Here is an 18,549-nt window from a genome sequence, read left to right on the forward strand (position 1 = left end):
GCACTCTAAGAATATGGCACAGAGTATTCACCTTATAAGAGCAGCTAACTCCTACCATATTGTGCCTGAGGGAGATTTTTCAGGACTGCACTTCAGGTTCCAATTATGAAATTACAGAAGATTACCCAGTTGAGGGCATAGTGCTTACTGATCTGCACATGTGCTCTCCTTTATCAATTGCATGGACTATGTATAATTGATGTCCCTCTACACCTGAGGACCTGATAAGTTCAAAACAAAGTGCACTGTATCCCAGAATTATTGTTATCTTTCTTAGCATACACCTTATTTTAGCTGTATGTAGGAAAAATTGACCTATCCCATACCCATAGAGTTTTATTTGTTCCCTGATGACATTTTTAAAGGCCAAATAACTTTAGCGGTATCTTGATAGCAAGTCACTAATCACCAATAAGCCATTACCAGAGCTATCCAAAACATTCGAAAAGAGGCAATCAACCAGAAAATTCAGAAGTGGTAAAAGGCCCTGGTTCATGCAAAGAAATGTGCCACAAATGACATCAAGGAGTTTCATAGCCTCTGTCCTTCTCTCCTTTCCGACTGTGATGAGACAAAGAACACAAAGGGAATTATAAGATACTGTAGACTCACAAAAAATTCTTCAGTGAATTCCAAACATAGAATATATTCACTTCATTCTCTAAGAATGCTATGGGTATCAATTTGCATTTAAACTTAGGCTTATTGTTCAGGATTAATCAGGTGACATAAAAAAACAACTATATATTGATACTGAAAAATCTCTAAGATAGTACATTACTGTAAAAATGTAATTGTATCATAGGGGTCAGTAAGTTACATCTATTAGCAGAAGGCAGAGTAATTAAGCACATGCACTTTGTAATCAGTTTACATTTATTTTAATACAGACTTTACCTTATTATTTCTGTGACATTGGACACATTTCTTAATTCTTCTCAACATTAGTTGTCTCACCTATAAAATGCAGAGGTTAAATATCTACTTCATGGGAAATTTATAAAGAATAAATTAGATACTCTATTGTGAAATGGTAAATTCTGTTCAGTCAATTATGGTAATTAAGAATAGGCCAACATTCTATTTACTGGGATTAAGTGACGTATAAGGACCAATTCTGGACACTCACATTTACTTTTCTAAGTTAAGAAGACATGAAACAATAGGGGCATTTAAGTTAATTTTGAAATGTGTAAAATGTAGATTAATCAGAGTTGAAATTATGAGCAGAAAGTTTTTGTCTCAAAGAAATTCTAGATCTAGAAGAACATATTGAAAAGTGTAGAATTCAGGAATATGTTATTCAAAAATGGTTTATAACATTAGAATGCCTTTTTCCTTTTTTGTGCAGATGGGTTCTTCAAAATTATCCTTATGATAAGTGTATATGAGACAATCACTAGCATGAGAGTGACAAGAAGTGTCACTAAGGCTAAACTAAAACCGCATATTTCTATGTGTTTATCTGTGTGAGAGAGCTAAAGGACAGGGTCATAGTTACATATAAAATGATGAATGATATTGTCATTACAGAAATCTATGATGACCCCTGGAAAGACTTCCAGAAATGAAGTCAACCAAGAAAGAAAGCCCAACTTGGAGCAGACTCTGCTAGTCATGAGAGTTGTATAATGCAGGGGTTTGCAGATGGCTACATAGTGGCCATATGACATGGCTGTTAATATGAAAAATCCTGCTACTCCAAATAAAATGTACAGAAATAACTGAACTTCAAAACCATTGGAGGTAGTTGTATTGTCTTTTGTTGCCATGCTGATGAGGAACTTAGGAATACAAATTGATATCACTGAGATGTCTCAAGGGAAAAGGTTTTCAGATAAAAGTACATGGGTGGTTTTAGTTGAGAATCAAGGAAAGTAAGGGTGATAATCAGGTTTCCTAAGATATATTTTATTAATATCTTAGGTCATAGTATAAAAAGTAAGGGCAGAAATTACCAGTTTGAATTATTTGTCAACCCCAGCCACAGGATGCACGCTGTTTAGCTTTGTATATTTTATCATTGATATACCCATACTTCTGTAAGATCTAGAAAGAAAATTAAAAGTCACACCAAGCCATAACTTTTTAACGTACTTTTTTGAAAGTGTATTTGAAAAACCAAATGAGTCAGTACAAAATTGCTTTAAAAATAATATGCACACGCTAAAAATATAAAAATAAAAATAATATACACAGGTTAAACAGTGTAATAGATGTCATTATACATCTTTCCTATTTGATTTAAAATCACATGTTCATTTACTGTATATACTAATTCTTGTTACCACAATTCTCTGCAGTTATCATGCACAGAGTTGTGGTCTTCTGTGTTTCCCAGATTTTTCAAATCTCTCATTTTCAAATATTCTGAGCAAGTGTCTCATAATGTTTTTATTGGGTGGACAAAAACTACTGTTCATTCAGAAAAATTGTGATTTTGGTTCTCAACATTCTATGATTACTTTTATCAAACCACAAGCCTGGAGGGAAAAAAAATCACCTTCACTTAAGCTTTATTTGTGAAAACAATTTGAAAACATATTCATTGGTCATATATAATTTGTTTTAAGCAATGTTAAGTACTCTTAAAAAGCCTACCATATATGCTGTGCTGTTAACAAATTAGTTTATAAACCCATTTCTTTTCATATTTTTATTCTATAAAGGAAATAGATACTGCATTTATATTGACAGAATAAGGTAATTCTAAATTATATGGTGACAACCTTTTTCCTTACTTTAAAAACATTTTTAAACATATTTTATTGTGAAATATAATCTATATAGAAAAAACAACAATATTTGAAGTACATTGTAACAAGTACTTATAGAACAGATTTTGTTTGGTATGGTTTACAGTTCCACCATTTAGGTTTTTCCTTCTAGTTGCTCCAGGGCACTGGAGACTAAAAGAAATACTGATTCAGCAGTCATCTCATTTGTTAAATTCTTTCTTCTCTGTTATAACTCCTATTTCTCCTTTGATCCCTCTCCCCATCTTTAGGGCTATTTGGGTTATGTCCATTCTCACTTTTTCATGTTGGAAGGACTGTCAATAGTATGGGATAGGGATATGTTCTTGGAGACATTGGCCCCTCTGCATTTCAGGACTTATCTGGCCTAGGAAGCCATTTGGAGGCTGTAGGTTTCTAGAAAGTAATCATAGTGCAGGAAACTTTTGTACAATCTCAGATAGAACCCTGGATGTTCTTTAGGGTTGACAAGAATGGTTTTGATTGGGTTTGGCAAACCATGGTAAATAGCAATATCTAGCTGAAGCTTGCAAAGAAGTAGCCTCCAGAATAGCCTCCTGGCTCTATTTGAACTTTCTCAGCCACTGCTATTTTATTTTGTTACATTTCTTTTCCCTCTTTGTTCAGGAAGGCATTGTTGACACCACAGTGCTAGAGCCAGCCTCATCCCTCAGATTCATATCCCATGTTGCCAGTGAGACTTTCACTCCTGGATGTCATGTCCCACGTGGGGTGGGCGGGTAGTGATTCTCCTTGAAGAGTTGGGCTTAGTGATGAAGTGAGGCCACATCTGAGAAACAAAACAGGTCCTCAGAAAGGAACTCTGAGACATAACTATAGGTAGGCTTAACTTCTCTGATACATAAATAAGCTTTATAAGAGCAAGCCTCCAAATCAAGGGCTTGGCCTATTGACTTTGGAGTCCCTAATGTTCAAAACAGTATCAGGGGTTTCCCTGGTCTAAATCTTAATAGTTCCATTTATTTTTCTCCTGTCTGTCAGGAGATTTTGCCAATACTTTTTAATTACCTGCTCAACATATTGTGGGATGTTTCCAGGCATTACATTAAGCTATACAGAATTACAAGATTTCATACCCATTCTGTGCCCCAGGTGTTTGGGTTGTTTAAATGATCTATCCAGACAAGTGGAGTTAGGGTTTGGATAAAATAAACCTCTCTTCCCTTGGTCTCATACAGTAGATGAAGTTCTGAAATAGAGACAATATCCTCCTTATCCCTGTATTCTGATTTACCTTAGTCCCTGCATGATCAGCTTCATTCTTAACTCTAATTGAAGCCAGATCTCTTTTTTGGTCATTTAGCAGATATTGTATGTGGAAATGCTGACTTTCACACCTGAAGAACTCCTACTGTGAGCTTTCGGTGTCACACAGGTATTTTTAATTTGGTCTACAGTATCTTTCACCTCTGTGATATCTGCTATTTTTCTACTTTTTCTTTTAAATTATTCATTATGCTCTTCTTGTGTCTTCTTGATATCCTTTATGTCATTGGCCAACCCACTGAATTGATTGGGAGCGTTGTACGGAAATTTTTGATTAGTTGTTTCAAAGTCTGAGTCCCCTTTGGTGTTTTAATTTGGTCATTTGGTTGGGTTTTATCTGCCTGCATCTTCATATGCTTTGCAATTTTCTGAGTACTTCAAGGCATTTAGTTATCTTGAGAGGGCTACTTTTCCTTTGAGTTGATTTCCCATAGTCATGTAAGGGTTTGTATTTGCTTGGATTTGCATTGAATGTCTCCTTTTACAATTAGTTTGTCAGTAATCCCCGTCAAACCAAGGCCAGGACCTCATGTAGAGGATAGGACTCTACTTGAGGATCTGTTTAAAGCTAGGCAGATAAGCAGTTTGTCAGATTGCACTTTCTACAGCTTCCCAACAGAAAGAACTCTTGAACTACCTCTTCCTCTCAGGCTGACTCCAGATGAGCTGGAATGACGCCTTGTGCAATTCCATCCAGGTCTGCTGGTCCTGGTGCACACTGAAAACCACCAACCATGGAGATGGGGATGGGCAGTGGACACCTCAGTGGAGATTCTGCTTGTGCACCTGATGGGGCTGGTGGCCCCCAGGCTCCCACTTGGAATGACCTTGGATTGTGGAACTGGTTATATCAGGTTCCCCTATCCACAGTCAATCTGGAAATGCCTGCTTCATAGGTATGTCATGGGAGCAAGGTGAGGGTCTTGGATTGTGGATATCAGGTGGGTGCAGTGTGGGTTGTTGCACAGACTGTTGACACAGGGTAGAGGGTGTGGGGGTGGGGTGGGGGTTCAGGGTGTGGGGCAAAAGGATTGCAGGGTGGGGCAAGGGATGAGGTGTGGAGCATGGGGGCAGGTTGTGGAGGCATGTGATAGCATGCTGAATGGGCACAGGGCAGGGTGCTGGCCACATGGTGGATCATGGCAGTGTGGTAGTGGGGGATGACACAGGGCTAGGCAAGGGGTAGGGCTCTGCACAGAGGCTGGGGACATGAGTCTGGGTCACAAGAGTGACATGGGGGATGAGGGGCGAGGTGTGGCATAGGTCTAGAGCATGGCATGGAGACATAGAGGCAGAACATGGCAGGAGGCAGGGCATGGGAGTGTGTAGGACATGCGGGTAAGAATGTGGTGTGTGGGAGGGGTATGGCATGGGTGTGTGGGTGTGGGGGTGTGGGGGAGGGTTGTGTGTGAGTGCATACTGCATGAGTCATGGGGTTCAAGGATTGGAATCTGATGCCCAGGGTGTTGGAGGAGCAGACATGGTTGTGCTTGGGGCAATGGGGCATGGGTGTGTTCCTGCACATGACATGGTTCAGTGGGTACAGGTACAGGTATGTGGGGCATGAGGGGACAGGGTCTGTATTATGGGGTGCAGAGCATGGTGTGTGAGTGCATGGCACGCAGGGGTTGGGGGAAGGCAGTGGGAAATTGCAGGGCAGGGTGTGAGTGTGTGGGGCAGGATGGCACACATGCATGGGGATCGGGGTCCTGATGTGCAGGCGGAGGGTTTAGCAGGGCACAGGTGCACGGTGTACTAAGGGTCAGGGCAAGGGCCATAGGGGCACAAGGCACAGGTGCTCATGTGCATGGGCCGTGGGAGGGTGGGATTTGGTTACTCGCATGCACAGGGTGGGGGAGCGTGTCCACATTTATTAGATCAACACCCATTGCCTCACCCCATTCAGTGAAGTTGTTTCGTATATTTGTGGCAAAGACTGTTTTTTCACATTCTGCATTCCATCATTGGACCTCACTGCCTCTTAAATGTTTTTCTTTCTTTCAGTTACATATTTAAGGTTCATTTTTATGCTGTAATGTTCTATGGATTTTGACAAATTCATAATGCCATTTATCTGCCATTACATTATCATAAAAAATACTTTCATCATGCTAAAATATCCTATGTTCTTCACCTATTCCACCCTCCCCTTTTCCCTCACTCCCTACGAACACCCAGGAAGGCATTGAATTTTTACTGCCCATAGTTTCACATTTTCAAGAGTGTCGTAAAAATGGAATCAAGTAGCAAATACGCTTTCATACTGGCTTCTATCACTTAGTCATGTATATTTAAGGTACATCCATGTTTTTCATAGCTTGATTGCCAATGTCATTTTACTGTGGAGTAATATTGTATTGTATGGATAGATTCAGTTTGTTAATCATTCATCTACATTGTTGCTTCTGTATTTTGGCAATAGTTAGGAAATTACCAGAAATATTCATGCTGTGGTATCCGTGTGGAAATGAGTTCAAATCAGGTAGACAAATATCTAAGTGCTCAATTGCTGAATTATGCTATGACTTAACTGGATTAACTTATGTTAAGTCTTTTAAGAACTGTCCTCCAAAATTGTGCACCATCTTCATTGGTACCAGTAATGAATGAGTTTCTGTTAGCTTACTCTTCTCAATAGCATTTGGTATGTTCATGTATTTGTTTTTCTTTTGTTGTGTCATTTTTTTTTGAGATCCTATATCATTTTTTGTGAACTGTCCAATATTTTGCTCACTTTATAATCAGGTTGTTTATTTTCTTATTTTTGAATTTCGAGGGTTCTTTGTATATTTTCAATGCAAGTAATTTTTCTGAAATATGTATATATATGCTATTGTGTATATATATATATATATATATATATATATATATATATATCCTTTTCCTTTATATGGCTTGTCCTTTCATTCTCTTAGCAGAGTATTTTGCAGAAATGACATCATTAACTTTTCTTAAATCCAACTGATTAATAGATTTCTTGCACGGCTCATGGTTCTGGAGCTGTATCTAAAACCTCATTCTTCAGAAGCAAGGTTACATAGGTTTTCTTCTAGAGGTTTCATAGTTTGTGAACTTTATGTCTAGGTTTATGGTATATTTTGGAATAATATCTGTGAAACAGGTAAGGTCTGTGTCCAGTTTTTAATTGTTTTGCATTGATTGACCAATGATCCATTGGTTGGCAAATATTCTTTCTCCATTGAAATGCATTTGCTTCTTTGACAGAGATCACCTGAGTATATTTGTTTTGACGTATTCTTGGCTACCTACTATGTTTCTTTGATACTGGGTGCATTCTTTTGATAATGGCAAGTTCTCTTGATTACTGCAGCTTGATAGTAAGTCTTGAACTCATCTAGTGTGAGCTGTTCTAACCTAGATTTTTCAGTATTGTATTGAATATTCTAAGTTTTGCCTTTCCATATTAGTTTTAGTATCAGTTTGTCAGGACATTCAAAAGAGCTTGCTGAAATTTAATTTAGATTGTTTTGAATATATAGATCAAGTTAAAGTTAACTGACATTTTTAATAGGGTGTGTTCCAATCCATGAATGTGGAAAGTTTATCCATTAATTTATATCTTCTTTGATTTTTCTTCAGATATTTATAGTTTCTGAAAATATATTTTGTACAAATTTTGTTATATTCATACCTATCTAGTTATTTTTTATGGTGCTATTGTAAATAGCATTAACTTGAAAATTTCAAATTCCAATTATTTATTACTGTTAAGTGGGAAATCCATTTTCTTTTTCATATAATCTTGTATATAGTGACCTTGATATACTTGCTTATTAATTCCAGAAGATTTTCTATTTTTGATTAGTTTTTTTTCTTATTTTCCTATTAGACAATAATGTCATCTCAATATAAAGACAGATTTATAACTGTCTTTCCAAAGTGTATAACTTTTATTTTCCTCTCCTGGTCTTAATCTCCTAGTTATGAATTCCAAAATAATGTAAAACAGGAGTTGTAACAAAGGGTATCCTTGCCTTCTTCCTGAAGTTAGTGAAAAAGTGTCCAATGTCTCAACGTTACATATGATGTTAATGCTAATGCTTTTTATAGATGTTATTTATAAAGTTGAGAAAGTTGCCCTCTATTTCTAGTTTGCCTTTTCTGCATCCATGGATATGACATGTAAAAATTTTTCTTATGCATGTTTTTTATTGTTTTCATTAATTGATTTTCAAATATCATACTAGTAGTGCATTAATGTAATAAATCTCACTTGGTTGTCATGGATTTGATCTATTAATAACTGGTTGAGAATTTTTTAATCTATTCTCATGAGAGGTATTAGTCTGCAGTTTTCCTTTCTCGTAATGTCTTTTTCTGCTTTTGGTATGAGGGTTATCCTGGTCTCATAGGATGAGTGTTCCCTTTGCTTCTATTTTCTGTAGGACATTGAGGAGAATTGGTGTCATTTCTTTCTTAAATGTTTGGTAGGAATCCACAAAGTCATCTGCTTTCTTTCTGAAAAAGTTACTAGTCTTTAAATGAAGAATAGACTTACTCAGATTGTTTTTATCCTTGTGTGAGTTATGGTAGTACGTGTTTTCAAGGAACTTTCCCATTTAATCTCTGTTATTAAATTAGTGAGCACAAAGATATTTACAGTATTACTCTACTAATTTTTATGTTCTTTGAACAAGTACTGATGACCCTGCTTTTATTTTTGATTTTGGTAATTTGTATTACTTTTTTATACCCTCTTAGGCTGTTGAGAATTTATCCTTGCTATTCTATTAGTTTGCCTCATGTATTTTGGCACTTTCATTAGGTGCAGAAAACTTTAAGATTACTGTGTCTTCTTGCAGAATTGATGCCTTTTTCATTATCTAATGCCTTCTTTTCCACTGAAAATCTTCCTTATTCTGAATTCTCATCTGTTTGAAATTAATATCACTACTCTAGCTTTCTTAAGATTAGTGTTAGCATGGTATAGCTTTCTTTATCCTTTTCAGTTAAAAAAAATCACAATATGCCATTACTATTAGCAACATCCCTTGCCCAAACTTTGTCATCACCACAAAAATTACATTGGCGTCCATCCCTTTCTTCTAATGCATGCGTGCCTTCATATTTACTGTTGATTACTTGTAAGCAAACTACAATTAGTTCTTTTTTATCAATTCTGAAAGTTACCCTGTTTCAATTGGCATATTTAGACCATTGGCATTTAACATGATTCATGGCAAATTCATATCTGTAACTTTCCTATATGTGCATTTTTTCTTTGTTCTCCATTTTCTTCCATGTCTTTGATCATTTGAGCATTTTATATGATTCCATATTCACTCATTTCTTCATAAATCAATCATTATTGAAAAAGTAAATGTTGCCCTAGAGTTTGTGGTATACATTGACAACTAATCTAAGGTCAATTTCAAATAATGTTTTCACTTCATATTTAGTGCAAGTACAGTATCATAGCGTATTGCCAGTTCCCCCTTCCTGTCCATCATTGCATTGTTGTGAGTTATTCTGTTCGTCCATGCTTTCCAATCACCCAGGGCATCAGTGTCATCACAACCATGAACAAACAGTTATCCATTAGATCAACTCAGAATAAGAATATTTAACATGTTTAATCTTATCTTCAGTTATTCCTTTTCTAATATCTTCTTTTCTTTATGCATATCTGAGTTTCTGACCTATACCACTTTCTGTTTAGAGAACTTCTTTCAACATTTCTTTAAAGACACATCTACTGGCAACAGGTTGCCTTAGTTTTTGTTTGTCTGAGAAAGTCTTTCTTTTCCTTCATTTTGAGGAATTCTTTTCCTTTATTTTATAGAATTCCAGATTAGTGTTTTGTTTTTCCAACACTTTACATATTTCACTCCACTTTCCCTTTATGTGCATCATTTTTATGGAAAGTCGTATGTAATTCTTCCCCTTTTTCCTCTATTTATAATGTGATTTTCTTCTATAGTTTCTCTCAAGAACCTATCTTGGTTTGATTTTCTGCAGTTTGACTATATTATGCTTGCATTCATATATTTTGATATTTGTCTTTTTTGTTGCATGTTGTTTGCTTTTTCTACTAGAGATCTCAATTTATAAATCATAGTTATTTTAAATTCCATGTATGATATTTACATGTTTGTAGCATCTGTGTCTATTTTCTATTCTTGCCTTGGATCTTCAGACCATCTTTTCCTTGCCTATGTGTGTGCATTTTAATTTTTAATTGAAAACCATACATGAATCATTGGGTAAGAAGAAACAATGCCAATAGGACTTGAGTGTGAGAATTTATGATAATCTTATAGGAGTCAGGATGATTTTAATGTTTCCTGTAGTAGTTATGGGTGCCAGAAGTGTCACATTTCTCTAGTGTCATTGTTTTTAATTGCCTCTTAATTTTGGGCATTCCTAATAATTCCTCCTCAGAGAGAATTTTTCTCTTGCCATACTTTCATCAGTGATCCTGTCATTATACTGTAATGTGTTGGTAGAATAGTAAATTGTGGTAGAGGGGTAACAAGCCATAATCTTATGAATAATTTCAGTCTCTTTGCAGGCTGTGTTCCTGAGCATTCATCAGTGTTTAAATTTTCCCATCTGCCCTTAGGTGAGAGAGGAAATTAGATGGAATTAGCATGACTAGCATGTGAAAAATGCCCTTCTCCAAGGTAGGACAGGAGTTTGGAATAATCTTTTCCTTCCATGTGTTGGCCTTTTTTATGGAAAGTGCCTTGGGCATATTTCAGAATAGTTATTCTCACTCCTGACAGAACCAGGAAGAGATATTTCCATGCTTATCAACCTGAAAACCTTGTGGGTTTCTGGCAGGTACAACTCATGAGTTTAGGACTGCCTTTGGTTGTGACCTGGAGGAGTTTTTCTCTCTAATAATAGTCCACAATCAGCCCCCAGCCATTCATCAAATTGTCATTAAATTTTTTCCTACAAATGTATAAATCCACTGTCTTCTGCTGTAGGTAAGCCCACCTCAGCTGTGCCTCTCTAGATTCTCTTATCTATACAGATTTCAGGTGCTGTCTGCCCTCTGACTTTGCTTCTTTTTTAGGTTCAGAAAAGTCAATAATTTTCACCTTTCTGTTTTTGAAAGGCAGGAGTGCCAGTATACAACCTATTTACCCATTGGAGCTGAAACTAGAAATTCATAGAATTTTCTCTGTAGGTATTTGTGTCATCTGTAAATAAAATCAGCTTTACTTCTTCAATTCTCTTTTATTTATTTAATTTACCAATTAGAACCTAATAGCAAAATGTTAAAGAGAAGAAGCAAGAGTAGAAATCCTTAACTTACATTTTTCTTATGATGGAAATACCTAGGCTTTCCCCATGAAGTAAGCTTTCATCTGTAGTTTCTTTTCTTTTCTTTACCAATGTTTTACACCTTTTGGTATTTGTCATTTATCAGATCTACTTTTTTTTCCAGAGTATTTTTTTCAGGTGTGCATGTTGAATTTTTTCAATCGCTTTTGCTGAATCTATTGAAATAAAGTCCAATTGAGTATGATTCAGTAGATTTTTCTATGTTATTGGATTTATTGGTCTTTTTTACATAGGTCTCTACTTTTTTCCCTAGCAATATCATTTTATAGGTTGGGTATCATCCTGTCCTCATAGGGTGAGTTGTAGAGTACTTCCTTGCTCTAACTTATTCTAAAAGAGTTCATATGTAATTGGTATTATTTCCTTACGTACTTGGTAAAACTCACTAGTAGACTCTGAGTTTTCTTTGTGCAACATTTATTATCAGTTAAATTTCTACTGTAGATGTAGAACTGTTTAATATCTATTTTTTTCTTGAGTGAGCTTTTGTAGTTGGTATCTTTCAAGGATTGTTTCATATCATTCATGCTACTGAACTCATTGGCTTAAAGTTCTTTAAAAAAATCTCTTGGTACCCTTTTAACATCTGATGAAGATCAGTGATGTTACCTTCCTATTCCTGATATTGATAATTTGTATCCTCTTTCTGTTGTTCCTCATCAGCCTGGAAGCACTGGCTAGACATTTATTAATTTTAATAATCTTCTTTCAAGAACCAGATTTTAATTTCATTGCTATTTTCTGATTTTATCTCTGCATTCTATTATATTCATTTACACCCCATATTTATTTCCTCTCTTCTAATCACTCTGAGTTGAATTTGCTCTTCTACTTGTTTCATTACTTAGGTGAACACTGTACTTATTGGTTCAAGAACTTTTCTATCATAACTTCAGATATTTAAATTTCATTCTGATGACTGTTTTCACTTCATTGCAGACACTTTTCTATATTTTGACTTTACTTTAACTTAGTCAAAACTGCATTTGAATATTTCTTTGATCCAGAAGTTATATGGTGATATGTTATTTAGTTTCCTTATATTAGCATTTTTTCCAGATATCTACATGTAATTTATTTCTAGGTAATGTTGTGTTCAGAGATCATACTTTATATAACATGATTCCTCAAATGTATTGAGTGTTTTCTGCATGTGTGCATTCCAGAATATAATCTATCTTGGTAATAATCGGTGTGCACCTGGAAAGAATGTATATTCAGCTAATGTTTGGTTGTGTCTTCTAAAATTGTCACTTAGCTCATCTGGTTGACAAGGCTCTTCAAGTCTTCTATATATATTCTTACTAACTTTTAGAAGTTTATTCACTATATTTTGCAAAAGGATGTTGAAGCCTCTGATGATTAATATGGATTTGATTATTTCTCCTTGCTGTCACTCTGTATGTGTTTCATGTATTTAGAGCTCTTGCTATCTTATGTATAAACATTAAAGATTATGCCTTCTTGATGTACTTATTTCCTTATTGTAAAATATCCCAAATTTTCTGCTTTTTTATTGAGTATTTGTTATGATTCCATTTTATATCCTTTGTTTTATTAGCTTTAATTTTTATTTTACATTAGATATTGTTTTAGAGTTTTACAGTTTATCTTTAGTTGCTATTTTGATTTTATATTTTCCTTCTTTCTTTTTTAAAAATCATTCCAAGATCATCTCATAAGTAACTTTTTCAAGATTACAAACCTACTCAGTGGCAAAGACTACAGTAGAAGTCTGTCTTCAAAATATGTGCTCTCTACCCTTATGTTTTAAAGCATTTCACTAATAAAGGGTAAGGGACCCAGAAGTTTGAATGACATTCCTCATAACTTATTGCTTTACCAAGTCTGAAACGCACTTGGTATAGAACCATGGCTTTTTTTTAACGTTTTATTGTATAGTATAGTATATGCAAAGCAAAGAAATAAAAAAGCAGTGATTTTCAGAGCACTCAGAACCTTGGCCTTTTGAGTTCCTGAGAAAATTAAAAGACAAACACACTTATCTAGAATGCAGAATTAGCAGGCTTTTTTTTTTTGCATTTATACTAAGTGCCAAACTTGAGACAAGAATTAATGTTAACTAAATTTAAAAATCAGCATGCATTCTCCAAGTTATGCCTAAAAAATCCTTTCATGTATTTTAGCATTACCCAACTTCATTCAAATTGTATCACAGTCCAAATGACATCCACTGTATAATGGAGATAAAAGAAGAAATATTATTAGAAGGACAGTTGCATCAGTTTTATGTTATCGACATTATTCAATGCCTTCTTAGTCTCTCTTCTCTTTAATTCTTCCACTCAGTGTCATGTTACACTGAGATAGAGGTGTGATAAATCCCCTTAATATCTGCTTGTGAGTTCCAAATGCCAATTTTTTCACAAATCTTCAAAACAGTTGCTAAACAAATCCATTATAAAAAAAAATTGTACAAAAATATGATTTGATAAAATACATTTAAGTTTTAGAAATTAATACACAAAACTCATTTATTATATTTAATGACAATAAATTTATAGGGAAAGGAGTTACCAGTTGGTATGCAACTTCATTTGTCAAACTGGTTGAGTTGCAGTCATAGGTTGATTATGGATACTTGACTTCAGTAGAAATCGTTAAAGGAATTCTGTGAAAACCAATTGGCTATATAAAATTTACACTAAAAGGCATTGTTTATGTTATTATTACTTACATATTATGAAAGTAGCATATAGGCAAAACTTAATGATTGATATTTGACAGTCAAATCTTGGACATGTCACCAAAAAGCATGAAAAACAAAAGAAACAATAGATAAATTGGACTTCAAAATTTTAAAAATTAGTGCATCAAAGACATTACCAAAAAAGTGATGCAGCAATCTACAGGATGGGGTAAATAGTTGCAAATCATACATTTGATAAAGGTTAATATCCAGAACTTATAAAGATTTCCTGCATCTCAACAACAAGACAAACAACACAATATTAAAAGGGGCAATGGACTTGAACATTTTTCCAAAGAAAATATGCAGATGACTAATAAACATATGAAAAGATGCTCAACATCATTAGTAATTAAGGGAAAGTAAATCATAATCACAACTTGATGCCACTTCATGCCTACTAGGATGTCTACTGTTTTAAAAACATAGCAAATAGATATTGAAGAGGAGGCAGTGAAAGTGGAAGGATGTGGAGGAATTGGAAACTCTGTGCATTGCTGGTGTGAATGCAGAATGTAGAGCCTCTGTGACCTGTGATAAGCAGAATGGCAGGTCCTCAAAAAGTTCAATATAAAATCATTTGGCAATTCTGCTCTTAGTTAGATACCCAAAAGAATTGAAAACAAGGACCAAAACATAATTTGTACATCAATATCTATAGTCGCTTTACTCACAAAAGTCAAAAGGTAGAAATGATACAAGCGCCTACCAACGAATGAGTGAATGAATAAACAAAAGTTGATAACTACATACAATGAAATATTGTTCAGCTGCAAGAAGTAATGAAGTTCTTAAACATGCTACAACCTAGATAAAACTGGAAACATTATACTGAGGGAAATAGCAAGGTACATAAGGACAAATACTGTACAATTTCACTTCATGAAATATCTAGAAATAAATTATTAGAGATGGGAATTAGATTAAAGTTTACCAGGTGATGGGAAGAGGAAGGAAGGATGAGTGGTTGTCTGCAGGATATAGGGTGCTTGCAACTTCTGTGTATTTTTAAATTAAAAAAACCCACTGTACTATGCACATATTAAGACTCCATGTACTCTTTCAACTCTCTGACTTTTAAAAATTGCCCCCAAATATGAAGTTATTTTCCATACAGTCTGCTAATGTATAATTCATTTTTCAATACTTTTGTAAACAACCATTCCTTTTCCTCAGTTCTCTATCTCTAAAATGAAACTTAATCCTCCTAATCTGCTATTAAATATTATGTGCCTTCAGACGTCCATCATAATCTGTCTTGTGCTAAGTATCTCTACTGATGATATTGCAAAAATCACAAGAATTATGTACTACTAAATGGATTAAATTATTATTTTATCACCAAAAAAGTGGTTCATGAAATTTAGAGTATTTTATAGTATCTTTAATTCTTGTTTAAGAGAAGTTAGATTGTGAAGTTAACAAGATTGTGAAAAATAAGTAAGAGTCAAAAACATGTAAGAAAAATACTTCAAATGGACTAGGAAATATATCAAACACATGCTTGCAAATTGTTAGAAAAGACGAAAGAGAATGGGTAAAAAACACAGGATATCATTTTGATTTGAATAGGCTACTGAAAATCAACACATTTTAAAAATTGCTGTTCATTATGCCTTTAATCTATGGCACCATATCTTTTCACTTGCTAGTGAAAAATACAGTCTTCCTTGCCATGTCCATGAAGGCTCGCTTCACCTGTTGATTTCGTAGGGTGTAAATGAAGGGATTCAGCATGGGGGCTATGGAGGTGTTTAGCACAGCTACTCCCTTGCTTAGAGAAACCCTGTCTTTTGCTGAGGGATTAATGTACATGAAGATGCAGCTGCCATAAGAGATGGAAATAACAATCATGTGGGAGGAACATGTGGAAAAGGCCTTTGTCCTCTGACTAGTAGAAGGTATGTTCAAAATTGTTCTGATGATGTACACGTAAGACAGCATTATTAATGCCAAAGTGAACATTAGAGTAAACACAGCACAGGAAAAACCCATTTTCTCCAGGAATTGCGTGTCTGAACAAGAAAGGTGCAATAAAGGGAAATAATCACAGGTAAAATGATCAATAATATTAGAACTACAGTAATCAAGCTTTAATAACAACATGAGTGCTGGGAATATGATTAAGAATGAAGTCAGCCATGAAGAGAAGACAAGCAACGCGCAGACTCGACGATTCATGATGGTCACGTAATGCAGGGGCTGACAGATGGCAACGTAACGGTCATAAGACATGGCAGCCAGAAGGTAAAATTCAGTGACCCCTAAGAGAATGAAAAAAAATAACTGAGCAATGCAGTCATTAAAGGAAATGGTTTTATCTCCTGTAATAATGGCGCCCAAGAACTTGGGTATACTGACGGTTGTGAATGAAACTTCCAATAAAGAGAAATTCCTGAGGAAGAAATACATGGGCGTCTGGAGGTGGGAGTCGAGCAGTGTAAGGGTGATAATGGTCAGGTTCCCCGTGACGCTGAGCATGTAGGTGAGGAGCAGAAAGACAAAAATTGTGACCTGGAGCTTTGGGTCATCTGACAATCCCAGGAGGATAAACTCTGTTACTTCCGTGTAGTTTCTCATTCTTCAGTTGCTTATTTGTCATACTCCTGGTCTATATAAAAAGAACCTATAGAAGAAAGCATAAAATAATCTTGAAGAGATGAGTGGATGCACAAAACATCAAAGTATGGAGCTGGAATTTTTTCTGAAGTAATATGCCAATCCACCTTCAAGAAAATTTTAAGCAACTTGATATTAATAAAGATCTTCTAATTTCCCTCTCTTCTAAAAGTGAAAACTTTTGGGCTAAGGCAGGTTAAAATAAAACAAACATTATCACAATTTTAACACAGACTTTAGCTTTCAAAAAGAAGTGACTACAAGGTTCTTTCCAAATGAAAACCAGCTTTGTTTCATGACTACAACTTCAATAAAATTCCTCATGCTCTATTTCTCATTTGTTTATTTGATTTTACAATTATACAAGAGGCAAACATGTCAATTAAAGTTTTAATTTAATCCTCAATAATGGGAAAGATACTTTAAAATTTTTATGAGTCTTCTGTCCTTAACCATCTATCTATTTCTGCTGAGAATCAGCTTTTCCCACTCCTGCTACCTTATTGCAAATCAGAGATACTAAAGGCATTGGCACAAACAACCTCAGATTTTAGAGATAGATGGGAGAAAGAGGCAGAAAGCAATGGTGAGGGTATGAGAGTAACTGGAAAAACTTAAAACTGAGAATTATTGTATCTGATTGCCTGGCAATATGTCATGACATTTGAGCCTACCTAATGCCATTATTTTCACCTTATTCCTAGACCCCCAATTGCCTTTCCATATAAAATAATAACTATTATTATTACAGAAGTTAAACAGGTCTGTAGGTACATCCAACAATACTGTTTTAAAATATTTACTTAATGAGTTTTTAAATAGCAAGTTCACATTTATTTAAATAAAATTTAAAATGTATCACCATTTATACTCCATAGGGAAGAGTGAGAATCACCTACTGCATTGCTCCAACAACACAGGGTTTTGGGACTTTATAAGTGCTTTATACTCATCCTTTCCAATTCCTTCATACTTAACTTACTGTGCTGAAATCTCCTGTCATGTCCCCAGCTACTCCTTACATTCTTGAAAATTGCAACAGCCATTTCAACACAAACTAGTCCCTAATGTATTATAGGTTTACATCAAACAATTTTAAAACTAACAAACAAATAGATGTTGAGTTTGTTGTTAGAATCACATGTTGTCATCAGGTGCTATTTATAGTCTGGACATTGCTGAAGTTCATGTCTTTATTTTGCCAGATGTATTAGTCTCCTGTTTTAGTTTAACCCAGCTTTTGAGATTCATTAACTCACAATTTACAGTTCTTAGCCTGTGAAAATGTCCAATTCAAGGCATTAAGAGGATGAAACTCGGACTCTGAAGACAGGGTGCTGGCATCTAGGACACCTCTGTCACATGGGAAGGCATGTGGTTGGTGTCTGCTGGTCCCTCTCTCCCAGGTTTCATTGCTCCCAGCTTCTGGCTACAGTGGCCTCCTCTCTCAGCTTCCATGGAGCTATCCTTTTCTCTCAGCTGATCTTGGGCTTCTCTGAGTTCTCTGGGCTTTTCTCTATGAGTCTTTCCTAAGTTCATCTCTTATAGAGGACACAAGTAAAAAAATTAAGACCCACTTCTCAATTGGAATAAACTATTCAAAAACATCCCACCTACAATAGGTCTGTTCCCATAGGAAAGGTTGGAAAGAACACAGCCTTTTTGGGGTATGCAACAGCTTTGAATCACCACATCTACTGCATGTGTAGTGTTTGGTTCAAATTTTCTGTATTGTAATTTCCCTTTAAATTACTTTATACGTTATTCTAAGTCACTCTACCACTGCTCCGGTAACATCCTTTTCTTTCATCAGGGGTTATTTTCTTCAAAAGCAGTAGCTTTGTATAACAATTCCAAGTCACA

The 18,549-nt window shown here is 35.2% G+C and overlaps 1 protein-coding gene across 1 annotated transcript; it reads right to left on the minus strand.

Annotated features, from left to right (window-relative positions):
• Nucleotides 1-15,708: 15,708 nt before the first annotated feature.
• LOC143690052 (olfactory receptor 6C1) lies at nucleotides 15,709-16,647 on the minus strand. Its single transcript, XM_077168051.1, has one exon. It carries the CDS (start codon nucleotides 16,645-16,647, stop codon nucleotides 15,709-15,711), a length of 939 nt encoding a protein of 312 aa, XP_077024166.1.
• Nucleotides 16,648-18,549: the final 1,902 nt, after the last annotated feature.

Source organism: Tamandua tetradactyla, chromosome 7 (genome assembly GCF_023851605.1).
Source record: "Tamandua tetradactyla isolate mTamTet1 chromosome 7, mTamTet1.pri, whole genome shotgun sequence".
Classification (NCBI taxonomy): Eukaryota; Metazoa; Chordata; class Mammalia; order Pilosa; family Myrmecophagidae; genus Tamandua; species Tamandua tetradactyla.